The 15,948-nt window shown below is 42.6% G+C and overlaps 1 protein-coding gene across 5 annotated transcripts in view; it reads left to right on the forward strand.

The window, feature by feature from the left end:
- Positions 1-15,080, forward strand: part of LOC135475977 (protein unc-93 homolog A-like) — a 32,107-nt gene extending 17,027 nt beyond the window's left edge. For all 5 annotated transcript variants that reach the window (XM_064755954.1, XM_064755955.1, XM_064755953.1 and 2 more), the window contains exons 2-7: positions 8,624-9,160; positions 9,464-9,615; positions 10,229-10,465; positions 10,735-10,870; positions 11,145-11,276; positions 13,493-15,080. In XM_064755954.1, coding sequence (XP_064612024.1) covers positions 8,641-9,160; positions 9,464-9,615; positions 10,229-10,465; positions 10,735-10,870; positions 11,145-11,276; positions 13,493-13,722 — 1,407 coding nt within the window. In that variant the 5' untranslated portion in view covers positions 8,624-8,640 and the 3' untranslated portion in view covers positions 13,723-15,080. The remainder of the gene's footprint in view (positions 1-8,623; positions 9,161-9,463; positions 9,616-10,228; positions 10,466-10,734; positions 10,871-11,144; positions 11,277-13,492) is intronic.
- Positions 15,081-15,948: the final 868 nt, after the last annotated feature.

The following is a 15,948-nucleotide window of genomic DNA, read 5'->3' on the forward strand; positions in this document are numbered from 1 at the left end:
GTACCTCTGACTCTTGTACCACCGACTTTTGTACCATCAGCTGTTGCACAACCGATTGTTGTACTACCGTGAGTTGTACCACTGACTCTTGTACCACCGACTTTTGTACCATCAGCTGTTGCACAACCGATTGTTGTACTACCGTGAGTTGTACCTCTGACTCTTGTACCACCGACTTTTGTACCATCAGCTGTTGCACAACCGATTGTTGTACTACCGTGAGTTGTACCTCTGACTCTTGTACCACCGACTTTTGTACCATCAGCTGTTGCACAACCGATTGTTGTACTACCGTGAGTTGTACCTCTGACTCTTGTACCACCGACTTTTGTACCATCAGCTGTTGCACAACCGATTGTTGTACTACCGTGAGTTGTACCTCTGACTCTTGTACCACCGACTTTTGTACCATCAGCTGTTGCACAACCGATTGTTGTACTACCGTGAGTTGTACCTCTGACTCTTGTACCACCGACTTTTGTACCATCAGCTGTTGCACAACCGATTGTTGTACTACCGTGAGTTGTACCTCTGACTCTTGTACCACCGACTTTTGTACCATCAGCTGTTGCACAACCGATTGTTGTACTACCGTGAGTTGTACCTCTGACTCTTGTACCACCGACTTTTGTACCATCAGCTGTTGCACTGCCGACTGTTATACCATCCACTGTTGTACCGTCGACTAACTACCGTTGTACCACCGACTGATGCACCATCGACTGTTGTACCACCTACTGTTGTACCACCGGCTGTGGTACTACCGACTGTTGAACCCCCGAGCGTTGTACCATCGACTCTTGCACCACCGACTTTTGCACTATCGATTGTTTTACTACCGACTCTTGTACCATCAACTGTTGCCAAACCGACTCTTGTACCATCCACTGTTGTACCGTCGACTAACTACCGTTGTACCACCGACTGATGCACCATCGACTGTTGTACCACCTACTGTTGTACCACCTACTGTTGTACTACCGGCTGTTGAACCCCCGAGCGTTGTACCATCGACTCTTGCACCACCGACTTTTGCACTATCGATTGTTTTACTACCGACTCTTGTACCATCAACTGTTGCCAAACCGACTCTTGTACCATCGACTGTTGCACCATCGATCACCGACCGTTGTACTATTGTACCTCCGAGCGTTGTACCATAGAGAAGTGTCCCACCGACTGTTTGTTGTACCATCACCTACCGAGCGTTGTACCGTCGACCCATGCACCATCGACTGTTGTGCCACTGAGTGTTGTACGACCGACTGTTGTACCACCGAGTGTTTTACCACCGGCTGTTGCACCATTGACTCTTATACCCCCGACTCTTGATCCTCCTGTCTATAAATATGTTATATTTGTGTTTCCTTGCACGATATTTAACGCAGTGTCCAATATTATTTCTGTCAGATAACGCAGGAAGATGGCAATTCCGTTATATTATGGTGCTTCCTGACTAAAATCCCATGTCAAGCCACCAGTCATGTATCCACACCTAAATATTGTCGTGACTTGACGGAAGCAATGTCGAAAGTGACGTTCAGTTTACACGAAAACAAACACGATTCGGAGAACTATGGTCCAGACTTCTCTGTGTGGATGACATCCACTTCATGTTAGGCTTCATTTTGTTTGAAAATTATATGTGGGAGAAAACGGGGTTATCTGGATTAACACATACTGTGTTATCTAGGTAACAACTGCTGGTTATCAGGTTGCTGAGTATTAGAACAATGTATTAGCTAGGTTATAACCTGATGTTACCTGCCTTGTTACTGAAAGTCAAATCAGTGTGTTAACTACATTAAAACTAAGTGTTATCTGACTTGTAACTGAAAGTCAAATCAGTGTGTTAACTACATTAAAACTAAGTGTTATCTGACTTGTAACTGAAAGTCAAATCAGTGTGTTAACTGGGTTAAGACTCAGTGTTACCTGGCTTGTACCTGAAAGTCAAATCAGTGTGTTAACCAGGTTAAGTCTCACTGTTACCTGGCTTGTACCTGAAAGTTAAATCAGTGTGTTAACTAGGTTAGAACTAAGTGTTATCTGACTTGTAAATCAAAGTCAAATCAGTGTGTTAACTGGGTTAAGTCTCACTGTTACCTGGCTTGTACCTGAAAGGCAAATCAGTGTGTTAATTGGGTTAAAACTAAATTTTACCTGGCTGGTAAATGAAAGTCAAATCAGTGTGTTATAGCTGGGTGTCATTGGGCTGAAAACTGGGAGTTAGAACAGCATGTTGTTTTCAGTATTAACTGGGTGTTATCTGGCTGATAACTGACTGTTAAAACAGCGTGTTTTTAGTTATACCTGGGTGTTATCTAGATTAAAACTGGGAAATTATCTGGTAAATTAGTTTATATCTCGTTTAAAACAGTCGTCGGTCGCTGTGAGTCCAGCTCATACTGTAATACTGTATTAATCAATGATTAATAAAAGTGAGAAATGAAGCGGAAAGACTCGCGAAAACGTCCTGGCGAATAGCCGTAAACAACCAAGAGAAAGTTTGACTTTTAGAGGTAATATCGTGACAAATTGCTCAACTAAAGCTGTTGTTGCCTTAGGGCTGTTTTCAACATTATCAATAATATAAAAGCTGATAATAAAAAAACGGTCATTAGTTTGTATTAATTAGTCATTTTTATTTCTTGAAATTCCCGAGCAAGACATAATTTTTCAAAATTTTTGGGACATCTTTTCTTACGCTTATCATTGCTTACAGCATTTGACCTAAAAATATGACTTATTTGTTGCACGAGTCCTCTGAACAGTTGTACAATATCAGTGTCAAATTAGTTCCGGCTGAAAACTCTCTCTTAAAAAATATAAAAACAAACGGAGAATGTTGAAAAATACGGTGATGCCCGGGATAGCGTGACACCGAAAAGAAGGGTAAAAAAAATTCCTACTTGTTAAATTAAGCCACATCCGTTCATGCCCCGGGGCCGAATGCCAAACAAATGTGTATTTTCGCCGTCACTGAAGCTGGGAATAAATGAAAAGGTTATTTGTCCTAATCGTTCATAGGTTAGTGAGTGTTCTGGTATAACACCGGTAATATAAGGTATTGCTCATGCTTCGTGGAACATAGCTGCGGTATAGCCTGCTAGATATAACTCACGTGATTAATCAACACGAGTTAGAGCCAAGCACACAATGGGCTGACAAGGTGTAAATCTGTAGTACACGCTTCAAGTTACTTCAACCTCATGTGTATATAGAGCGACAGGTAGTATGTGTTTGTAATGTCTTTCTCTTTAAATTTTTATTGCCCGATACTACAAACACAAAATGAATAGAATACTATTTTATAACAGTCATGTTGATTTTCGCCAGCCATGTCTAACTTGACCGAAATCTCTCAGGCAAGTTGAGCATTGATACACCTCATACGAATAGGAAACCACGGCATCGTTAAACTCTCCGTATTTTAAGCCTCTGATGATTCATTCTTACTTGAACAGAGCCCATTTACGATGTATATAATTACATTACAATACGCAAAATTATTAAAATCGTGTCGTATTTATATCAACGCACATAGGCGATTTGATTTTAATTCTATTGATGTAATACGTACACTGCAGATCTTGTATGGGCCTACCCCTTGTGACAAAAAAAACGAACATAAGTCATTCAGGTATAGTTTTCTGTGAGGTCTGTGAATCTTTTTACTAGTTCACATTGCAAGCTCACAGATGAGGAAAAACAGGTTTATTCTGGTGAGGTGCGATGGTTTATCCAACTCTCAAATTCCACGTGCAAAACTGAAACATTTTTGAGTAAAACATAAAATGACTTTGGTAAAATAAGGGCTTCAGGCTTTATGGACTGTGTAAAGCAGTCCAAAAATCGTCGGATACTGAGAAATGGATAATCTTTCCCCTTGACAAATATTTAGACCTAAATCCGGAGTCAGACCAGTGAGGGCTGGATTCTAACCTGTGACCTCATTTGTCATCAGACCACCCCAAGAGCGAGGGTTTGTTATATGAATGACGAAGGCCTGTTCAATTATTATACAGATTGAGCATTCTGTTGGATGGGATATCAGGAACTGTCACTTCGAGAGAGGTGATATTTAATTTGTCGTGTACTGATCAATGGAAACCTAGAGTCACTGTGTGAGGTATAATAAAACTGTTGGTTATTCGTGAGTGGATTTAGTGCTGTATAAAACTGTTGGTTATACGTGAATGGTATAGTGCTGTATAAAACTGTGGGTTGTTCGTGAGTAGGTATAGTGCTGTATAAAACTGTGGGTTATTCGTGAGTGGATTTAGTGCTGTATAAAACTGTTGGTTATTCGTGAATGGTATAGCGCTGTATAAAACTGTGGGTTATTCGTGAGTGGATATAGTGCTGTATAAAACTGTGGGTTATTCGTGAGTGGGTATAGTGCTGTATAAAACTGTGGGTTAATCGTGAGTGGGTATAGTGTTGTATAAAACTGTTGGTTATTCGTGAGTGGGTATAGTGCTGTATAAAACTGTGGGTTATTCGTGAGTGGGTATAGTGCTGTATAAAACTGTTGGTTAATCGTGAGTGGGTATAGTGCTGTGTAAAACTGTGGGTTAATCGTGAGTGTGTATAGTGCTGTATAAAACTGTGGGTTATTCGTGAGTGGGTATAGTGCTGTATAAAACTGTGGGTTGTTCGTGAGTGGGTATAGTGCTGTATGAAACTGTGGGTTAATCGTGAGTGGGTATAGTGCTGTATAAAACTGTGGGTTAATCGTGAGAGGGTATAGTACTGTATAAAACTGTGGGTTAATCGTGAGTGGGTATAGTACTGTATAAAACTGTGGGTTAATCGTGAGTGGGTATAGTACTGTATAAAACTGTGGGTTAATCGTGAGTGGGTATAGTGCTGTATAAAACTGTGGGTTAATCGTGAGTGGATATAGTGCTGTATAAAACTGTGGGTTAATCGTGAGTGGGTATAGTACTGTATAAAACTGTGGGTTAATCGTGAGTGGGTATAGTGCTAAAAAAACTGTGGGTTAATCGTGAGTGGGTATAGTACTGTATAAAACTGTGGGTTAATCGTGAGTCGGTATAACGTTGTTCATAGCATAAGTCGCTGCATGGGCCCACGGTTGTATTCTGTAGCTCGCAGCCAATGACTTACATGTAGGTTACCACGCAGGCAAAGGTCATTTTAGTACTCACTGCATGGGTAGCCTCCCTGTCAGCATCGCCATAATCAGCTACCTGGCGTCCGGGAATTTCATTAAGCGAGGTATAATAGGCCGACCACTCTCAAGTCGCTGGGTTCAGGGACCGACGTAAACACCTTACTTACTGTTGACTAAGTTCAGTACAAGTGTTCTATCCAAATATTTCCTCACGTCTACCGTACTTTCCAGTTGACCCTGGGGTACATCTGACTCTACGTCCCTCCCGGTGTGCACACACATTGTATCTGATAAATCTGATATATCTGGCAGTTTTCCAGGTTTCTCCTGACACTGTGCCTAACGTCATCGATTGTAAAGCTGTAAAACAGGTATGACATGTCATTAAAATCACACAACACACAAATCGGTCAGTGACTCCCGTTTGTTCTTCTCTGTGTTAAAAGTAAAATACTTAAAAGCTTATCCTTTGAGGGCCTTATATTTAAGTCAGTATATTATGGCCATACTTATCCTTAAGAAAGCGTTTGTGGATTTTCATTGTAATCTATACCACAATTATTAATTGTTTTATACGTGCTTTGCGTATAGATTTAAAAGTAATTCGTAACAAAGTGATGATGTTGTTGTTTTTCTTTTTTTTTTTCATTTTTTATGAAAATACTCATCCGTAAATGGATTTCATACCCCCATAATGAAACTCATTGTCTCATATTGTCAGGCTACGGTGGCCACAGAGATTTAAGTGGCCCGGCCAATCCGCCATTTCCTCATACAGTTGAGCAAACGATATCCGGAGAATAACTCAATGACTTCTTGACCAATTGCTTTCAGTTTTGGAAAGTGATGTGACAGGAATGAGAGGATAGCTATGATTGGTTTCCAGACGTGCTGAACAATATTCCTGTCGCCGCCTTCTTTGTTTTCAGTTCTTTCTGTTCTGTGTGTGGACAATAACTTGGAAACACTTAGACCGATACTGTTCTAACTCGGACAGTGGTATGACAGCACTGAGAGGACACCCACATGCGACTGGATGTCAGACACCTTTGTAAAACAATATTGCGGCGTCTGCCATCTTTGTTTTCTACTCGGTTAGCTTTCTCTGGACAATAACTGGAGAATATTTTGAATGATTGCTTTCAAACTTGGTAAGTGGTATGACATCGACGAGAAGGCGGATGGGATTGGTTGTCAGACATGTGCGAAAAGCAATATGATCACAAGAACCGCCATCTTTGTTCCAAACTGTTTTAAATCTGTCCGGGTATTCTTTGCGAAAGCTTGGACTGGTTCCTTCAAACTTGGACCGAGGTCTAGAATCTCCAATTGGATTTAGGTGGTAGGGGTTTGGAAACCTACATAAGAACGGTCAGCCCCTGAATATTTCATAGCGATGAATTAGTAGGAACTCGTTGACTGGCGTACGCCTTTGCAGACGCGGACCTGTCTAAGCCAAATCGGCAAACCTGTTCACTTATTGTCAATAAATGTTCAGAACTGTATTCCCTGTGTTTCTGGCTTCTTGGCGGGTGCCTGGCAAACCGTGAGCCAAGGCCCGGTCTCACAACACCCTATCCCTGGAAGTTTATTGTGTTCAAGAATCCGTAACAGTACAACAATAGTGACAGGGTGATTGCAGGCTTATTTGAGTGGTTCTTCACTATGTACGTAAAATGATTTATCTACTACATCTGATAAATATCATTTGTATATAAATCTGAGCACTTTCAACGGATTGTATTCAAACATGGACTTGTACGCTTCGCTCTGACTGCAAAGGACAGGCGGCAACCAACAAGCTTTGGTTTCCTCTCACCAGGGGCGTTGGTTTTCCTTACCCTCCTCACCATGTACATTGCTGTACATGGGCCAATCAAGCCATCGTACCGCTACCTGAACAGTGTTATCCCGTTATGAGTGTGCACAGTTACCTGCCCACACATGCCGCTGTTGCTTCCTGCTTCAAACATCCATGTTTATCTTATCTCTACATGTAGTGTATTTGGCTGTTGACTTTGAACTGATCTAGTCGAATGGTTGTAGATTTTGCCACGGGTTAAGAATAGGGCTAAGATATGTCATAGTTGCTTAATAAGGCCTAGACAGGTCCTAAGTCAACATACTTGCACGACATAACCCGTATACACAGCTATGGTGTTTGCCATAGTGCTGCCCAAGAAGGCGCATGTTCTTTAAGCATCAAGTACAAAAGTGTAGTTAAGTACGAATAGCCTGAATAACATGATGAAAGACCAGAGTAAGAAGCACATGTAAACCTGTACCCACCAGCTGCAATTATCATGGATTCTTCATTCTACTGCTTGTATTCTCTCCCATGAAGGAGAGAACACAAATCACAAAAATCCACGCAAAATCTTGGATAAAATTGCTGTTTTTTATTTCACAAATTCGATATGTACAATTAAACCTGATCACTGTGGCACCACAGTTTTCCTATACCGATTTTTTCTATTGTTAGAAACCACACTGCGCATATGTTGCGACTCATCTCTAACTTCACTTCACTTCACTACACTAGGTGTTTTCACTCATGCGATAAGATGAGGCTATGATGCTTTAGAACTATGAAGAAACGAATGATGTTTGCCACAGTGGCAAAATGTCATCACAGAATCAAACATAAATCCATCTTTCTTTGAATGGCCTTGAGGGTTAAACATAAATAGTCTTATTTTCCAGCTGTAAGTGGGTTCAAAGGTCTGCTGCAATTCAATGACGAATAGTGAATAGTGTCTTTGCGTTCGCGTGCATGTAAGTTTTGGTGTTAGTTTACCATTTAAGGTGGTGTATTGCTCCCTGTCGCTTCTACGTCATTATTTCGACCATGTTACCAAAAAGAGTAGATGTTAATCGGCCCTATGAGTTAGCAGGTCTTGTTTTCTGGCTCAGGTTAAAGGGAAGAATTCACGCCACAACAATGTCTGCAAGGGTCATAGTTACAAGTTAAAATTCAGTCATGATCATCCGTTGCTAAGCGAGTATCTCTCGTGGCAACATGTCATGTCAGTTCAGTAACGTGTCACATGTTACTGAGCGAGTGTCTAGGGTGGCAACAAAGCACATCATGTCACTTCAGTAATGCGTCATGTTGCTGAGCGAGTATCTCGGGTGGCAACAAAGAATGTCATGTCAATTCACTAATAAGTCATGTTGCTCAGCGAGTATCTCGGGTGGCAACAAAGCATGTCATGGCAATTCAATAATGCATCATATGTTGCTAAATGGGTATCTCGGGTGGCAACAAAGCACGTCATGTCGTGTTAAGGTTATACATGTAAGCAAGAATTCAGTAATGCGCCATCTTTTGCCAAGAGTAACTCCTGTGGCAGCAACGGATGTCAATATTATAGTTATAAGCAAGGTTCAGTAGTGCACCTCGTGTGGCAATGTGCTTTGTTGCCACACGAGTTGGGTTCTGACTTGTCGTTTAAGACCTTATCATTCATTTCATCGTTTCAGACTAGACACGAAGCACAATGACGGAGAAAAGCAAAGACGGTGCGGAGATCGGCAATGAGAAATTGGAGATGGAGAGAGTGGAGTACAAGATGTCTAGACTGAAGATCCTGAAGAACGTGGCTGTTGTCAGTTTCGCGTTCATGTTTCTGTTCACGGCCTTCCAGTCGATGAGCAACCTTCAGAGTAGCCTGAACAAAGAGGCGAACCTAGGAACGGGCGGACTGAGCATCCTCTACGGCGCCCTCGTCATTTCCTGTATGTTCGTTCCCACTTGGCTCATCTCCGTGCTCGGATGTAAGTGGACGATTGCCGCCTCTATGGTTTGCTACATCCTGTACATGGCCGCTCAGTTCTACGCCACATGGGGTCTCATCGCCCCTGCCTCTATCATAATTGGTCTGGGTGCTGCCCCACTCTGGTCCGCTAAGTGCACCTACCTCACCCAGACTGGAGACTGGTACGCCCAGATGACCAAGAGCGACAAGGACGACATCATCAACAGATTCTTCGGAGTTTTCTTCATGCTTTTCCAGACAAGTAAGGTTCCGGGGGTTTGTCAAATCCAACAGTTACGTAAACTCAATCAGTGAAATCTTTTGTGTGTCTGTTTGCCTTTTTTGTTACATTGCTTGTCAATTTACGACTGCGTCCTTAAATGAGATCAGAACATGAAATCCCGCTGTATATTTGGGGTAGACTGGAGAAATTTTAAAAATTAATAGGTCTGGGAGACGAAACATATGTAATATAAAAAGACTTGCAGCAAAGATAGCAAAACCAAAGCAGGGGTGACAGTATTATAGTATTATCGTCTGGGCTTAGGTTGTGTTTGTTTTGCAGGTCAAATCTGGGGTAACTTGATTTCGTCTACGGTTCTGGCCACAAAGCCAGACGAAAACCTGACGGTGGAGTACGAGAAATGCGGAGCTAATTATTGTCCACGGACAGAACAAGGCAACAGCACCCAGCTACAGGAGCCCGACTTTAAGAAGGTGACGACCAGCAACATCATACATCCCCAATCCCAATTACAATTCCCTCAGGAGTGTACAAGTTGTTTTCCAATCCAATTACAGTACCCTTGGGGGTGTACGGATTGTTTCCCAATCCCAATTACAACTCCCTCAGGGGTGTAAAGGTGTTTTCGAATACCAGTTACAACTCCCACAGGAGTGTACAAGTTGTTTCCCAATCCCAATTACAACTCCCTCAGCGGTGTAAAGGTGTTTCCCATTCCCAATTACAACTTCTTGAGGATATACAAGTTGTTTCCCAATCCCAATTACAACTACCTCAGGGGTGTACAAGTTGTTTCACAATCTCAAATACAACTCCTTCAGCTGAGTACAAATTGTTTCACAATCTCAATTACAACTTCATCCCGAGTGTACAAATTGTTTTCCAGTCCCAATCACAACTTCCTCAGGAGTGTACAAGTTGTTTGACAATCTCAATTACAACTTCATCAGGAGTGTACAATTTTCAGTTAATTCAACCAATGGCCTGAGAAGTGACTTTTACGCCTTGGGCCTTCCACTCTGTTTACTCTTATATGCTTTGCTGTTCTTTCGGGATAATATACTTATCTGCCATTTCGTATTATAGATTTACACGATGCTGGGCATCTATCTGGCTTCAGCCGTAATTGCCTTCTTTGTCATTGTTATCTTTTTGGATAACATTCAACTGGACAAACACGATGAGAAGCGAGAGAAATTCTCACCCAAACTCCTAATCGAGACTTTCCGCCATTTCTGGAGGTCCCCCGCACAGAAGCTCCTGGTCCCCTTGACTATTTACAGCGGCATAGAACAGGCCTTTGTCGGAGCAGACTACACCAAGGTACACTATGAATCCTGCTGACTCTTTATTGTCAGTATTGTATTTACAGAGAAGACATTAGGACGATTCGTGCTTGAATGTGATCATAAGTATTAAGATACGGCAGAATAAAAAGATAACCTGTGCTGTGTTGTTGGTGTTCACGTCATGATCAAATAACTGGCTATCGTAGATACTATTATATCTGTCCTAATTTTTATAATGTTTTTGAGGCATCTTGAAGATACTAAGTCTTCTTGACAAAAATCTCATGATTTCTCTTGTTTCAGTCCTTCATCACGTGCCCGTTAGGCGTATGGAATGTGGGTTACGTGATGATCTGTTACGGAGTGGCAGACGCCATCTGCTCTCTCCTATTTGGTCGTCTCGTCCAGTACTTTGGCCACATCACCTTTTTTATTCTTGGTAAGGTGGAAATTGACCATGACAGGCAAAAGTCTTAATTCTCAAAAAGCGACGTTAAACCCCAAGCACTCACTCACTCGAAAAGCGTTTCGTTATGCATGCACCATGTCAGAATATTCCATTTCCAAACACCTAATATCACATTTATCTCGAAAATGAGACTAAGTGTCCTTAAAATACATACAACCAAGGAATATTCATTCGATCGTTTCATAAGTCACATTGGAAATCTGTAGCCCTTCTCATAAATGTTCTTCATTGTGTAATTTTTCAGCTGCCCTGATCCACTTAGGGGTCCAGATCACTCTACTGCTATGGATCCCAGACCCAAACATGATGTTTGTCTTCTACCTGCTCGCCGCACTCTGGGGCATGGGAGACGCTGTCTGGCAGACTCAGATCAACGGTAAGTAGGCAGACTCAGGTCAACTTTATATAGGCAGAGTCAGATCAGCGGTAAAAAGGCAGTCTCAGGTCAACATTAGGTAGGAAGAGTCAGATCAGCGGTAAATAGGCAGTCTCAGGTCCATGGTAGGCAGGCAGTCAGATCAATGGTAAGTAGTCACACTCAGATCAACTATAAGTAGTCACATTCAAATCACTGGTGGGTAGGCACTCTCAGGTCAACGATAAGTTGTCACACTCAAATCAGTGGTAGGTAGGCACTCTCAGTTCAATGGTAGGTAGGCAGTCTCAGGTCAACGGTAGGTAGGTAGGCATACTCAGATCAACGGTAGGTAGGCACTCTCATGTCAGCGGTAGGTAGGCAGTCACAGGTCCAAGGTAGGTAGGCAGACTCAGATCAACGGTAAGTAGGCAGATTCAAATCAACGTTATATAGGCAGAGTCAGATCAGCGGTAAATAGGTAGTCTCAGGTCAACGGTAGGAAGGCAGACAGATCAATGGTAAGTAGGCACTCTCAGGTCAACGATAAGTAGTCACACTTAAATCAATGGTAGGTAGGCACTCTCAGGTCAACGGTAGGTAGGCACTCACAGGTCAACGATAAGTAATCACACTCAAATCAGTGGTAGGTAGGCACTCTCAGGTCAACAATAAGTAATCACACTCAAATCAATGGTAGGTGGGCAGTCTCGGGTCAACAGTAGGTAGGCAGTCTCAGGTCAACGGCAGGTAGGCACTCTCAGGTCAGCGGTAGGTAGCAAGTTACAGGCTAACGGTAGGTAGGCAGACTCAGATCAACGGTAAGTAGGCAGTCTCAAATCAACGGTAAGTATGCAAATTCAGATCAACGGAAAGTAAGCACACACGTAAATCAACGGTAAATAGTCAGGCTCAGATCAACGCTAGGTAGGCAGAGTCAGATCAGCGGTAAATAAGCAGTCACAGGTCAACGGAAGGTAGTCAGACTCAGAACATCGATTAATAGGCAGACTCAGGTCAACGGTAAGTAAACAAACTCAAATCAACGATAAGAAGACACACTCAGATCAACGCTAGGTAGGCAGAGTCAGATCAGCGGTATGTAGTCACACTCAGATCAACGGTATGTAGTCACACTCAGATCAACGGTATGTAGTCACACTCAGATCAACGGTATGTAGTCACACTCAGATCAACGGTAAGAAAGCACACTCAGATCAACGGTAAGAAAGCACACTCAGATTAACGGTAAGAAGCCAGGCTCAGATCAACTGTAGGTAGGCAGTCTCAGGTCAACGGTCAGTAGGCAGACTCAAATCAACGTTATATAGGCAGAGTCAGATCAGCGGTAAATAGGTAGTCTCAGGTCAACGGTAGGCAGGCAGTCAGATCAATGGTAAGTAGTCACACTCAGATCAACTATAAGTAGTCACACTCAAATCAATTGTAGGTAGGCGGTCGCTCTGAGCTTAAATCCATGCAGCGTATGCTGACTTCCTTTCGGGTCGTACGTGGTAAGGTCTTCCAGCAACCTGTGGATGATCGTGGGTTTCCCGTTGGCTTTGTCCGGTTTCCTACCACCATAGCACTGGCCACCGTCGGATATGTGAAATATTCTTGCTTTGGTGAAACAGTTTGAATCCTTAAAATGCTTTGTATGCTTGGCTCGGGTTTAGTGTTGTTTTCGCCATTATATTCACAGAAGCGAAAGGCTCAGGAGCCCCACCCAGCCACAATATACTGACGACGGCTTAGTAATGCCTCTCACGAGAAAGATTTCTGGCTTTGACGTCCTTTGTCCAACCCACGTTCCACATAAGATGTGTACTTCTTAATCATTCCTGAAATTCTGATTCAGCGATATCTGTGTTAACATTGAACATCATCAAAGGAAATGGGGGGAGATTCATAGATATCTGTGTTAACACTGAACATCATCAAAGGAAATGGGGGAAGATTCAGAGATATCTGTGTTAACACTGAACATCATCAAAGGAAATGGGGGAGATTCAGAGATATCTGTGTTAACATTGAACATCATCAAAGGAAATGGGGGGAGATTCAGAGATATCTGTGTTAACATTGAACATCATCAAAGGAAATGGGGGGAGATTCAGAGATATCTGTGTTAACATTGAACACCATCAAAGGAAATGAAGGGAAAGGGAAATAAGCACAAGCCTATATTTTTTCATGTCTATTTACCCTTCAATGCATTGATTTCCTTACACTTTCAGCCCTGTACGGCTACCTGTTTAGCAGTAGCAGCGAAGCGGCCTTCTCTAACTACCGCCTCTGGGAGTCCATCGGTTTCATCGTGGCGTTTGCCTATGCCGGGTTTCTCTGCACGCGGGTCAAGATTTTCATCTGCATGGGTGTTCTCGTCACTGGCATGCTTGGATACTTTGCCGTAGAAATTTACGAGCACAGAGGGAAGTCACATGATCTTAAACACGAGAAATCGTGAGATGTAGACACGATGCTATCTTTGGAGAAGGTGGGGGGGGGGGGCATTTACCAGAAGGTTCTTTAAAGCCATTTGACATTCAAACATTTGACCTTCACGACAAGAATGCAGCCTGTTTAAAACTTCCATTACTGGACCCTTACCAAAAAACATTTGCAAATTATATAAACATACGCGTTTAACTGGTGCATGTATAATAAACAATTCGATCTATCTGACATTCATAAGATTTATTTCGAATATGTGTTAATGATAATGGACATTGTGCGTGCATTGATGTGGTCATCGGCGACATCTGACTCAGACAATGATACCGGTAGTTTAAATAAAGATAGTCGAATGTTAATGATTTGGTTTATCTCGTATAATCATAATGTGACATGTTAATCCGAAGGTTGATATATCTTTTCCTCTAATGATCAGGTATGACATGGTTGGTCAGTTGTGATACCCCTTATCACCTATATGTACTGGTTGATCACGCATGGCATGTGTGCGCTGGTTATACATGTTTGTACTGGTTGATCAGGCGTGGCATGTGTACTGGTTATACATGTATGTGCTGGTTGATCAGGCATGGCATGTGTGTGCTGGATATACATGTATGTGCTGGTTGATCAGTCATGGCATGTGTGTGCTGGTTATACATGTATGTGCTGGTTGATCAGGCATGGCATGTGTGTGCTGGATATACATGTATTGCTGGTTGATCAGGCATGGCATGTGTTTGCTGGTTATACTGGTATGTGCTGGTTGATCAGTTACGGCATGTGTGTACTGGTTATACATGTATGTGCTGGTTGATCAGGCATGGCATGTGTGTGCTGGATATACATGTATTGCTGGTTGATCAGGCATGGCATGTGTTTGCTAGTTATACTGGTATGTGCTGGTTGATCAGTTACGGCATGTATGTACTGGTTATACATGTATGTGCTGGTTGATCAGGCATGGCATGTGTGTGCTGGATATACATGTATTGCTGGTTGATCAGGCATGGGATTTGTGTGCTGGTTATACATGTATGTGCTGGTTGATCAGGCATGGCATGTGTGTGCTGATTGTACAAGTACGTGCTGGTTGATCAGGTATGGCATGTGTACTGATTATACAAGTATGTGCTGGCTGATCAGGCATGGCATGTGTGTGCTGGTTATACATGTATGTGCTGGTTGATCAGGCATGGCATGTATGTGCTGGTTATACATGTATGTGCTGGCTGATCAGGCATGGGATTTGTGTGCTGCTTGTACAAGTACGTGCTGGTTGACCAGGCATGGCATGTGTAGTGGTTATACATGTATGTGCTGGCTGATCAGGCGTGGCATGTGTGTCCTGGTTATACATGTATGTGCTGATTGATGAGGCATGGCATGTATGTGCTGGTTACATATGTATGTGCTGGTTGATCAGGCATGGCATGTGTGTGCTGGATATACATGTATTGCTGGTTGATCAGGCATGGCATGTGTTTGCTAGTTATACTGGTATGTGCTGGTTGATCAGTTACGGCATGTATGTACTGGTTATACATGTATGTGCTGGTTGATCAGGCATGGCATGTGTGTGCTGGATATACATGTATTGCTGGTTGATCAGGCATGGGATTTGTGTGCTGGTTATACATGTATGTGCTGGTTGATCAGGCATGGCATGTGTGTGCTGATTGTACAAGTACGTGCTGGTTGATCAGGTATGGCATGTGTACTGATTATACAAGTATGTGCTGGCTGATCAGGCATGGCATGTGTGTGCTGGTTATACATGTATGTGCTGGTTGATCAGGCATGGCATGTATGTGCTGGTTATACATGTATGTGCTGGCTGATCAGGCATGGGATTTGTGTGCTGCTTGTACAAGTACGTGCTGGTTGACCAGGCATGGCATGTGTAGTGGTTATACATGTATGTGCTGGCTGATCAGGCGTGGCATGTGTGTCCTGGTTATACATGTATGTGCTGATTGATGAGGCATGGCATGTATGTGCTGGTTACATATGTATGTGCTGGTTGATCAGGCATGGCATGTATGTGCTGGTTATACTTTATTTTCTGGTTGATCAGGCATGGCATGTGTTTGCTGGTTATACTGGTATGTGCTGGTTGATCAGTTACGGCATGTGTGTACTGGTTATACATGTATGTGACTCCGAATGGCTGATCAGTCATGACACATTTATTGTTTTTTGCTTGTTGATCAGGTATGGCACAAGTCATACAGTGTGA

The sequence above is a fragment of the Liolophura sinensis genome, chromosome 9 (assembly GCF_032854445.1).
Source record: "Liolophura sinensis isolate JHLJ2023 chromosome 9, CUHK_Ljap_v2, whole genome shotgun sequence".
Taxonomy (NCBI): domain Eukaryota; kingdom Metazoa; phylum Mollusca; class Polyplacophora; order Chitonida; family Chitonidae; genus Liolophura; species Liolophura sinensis.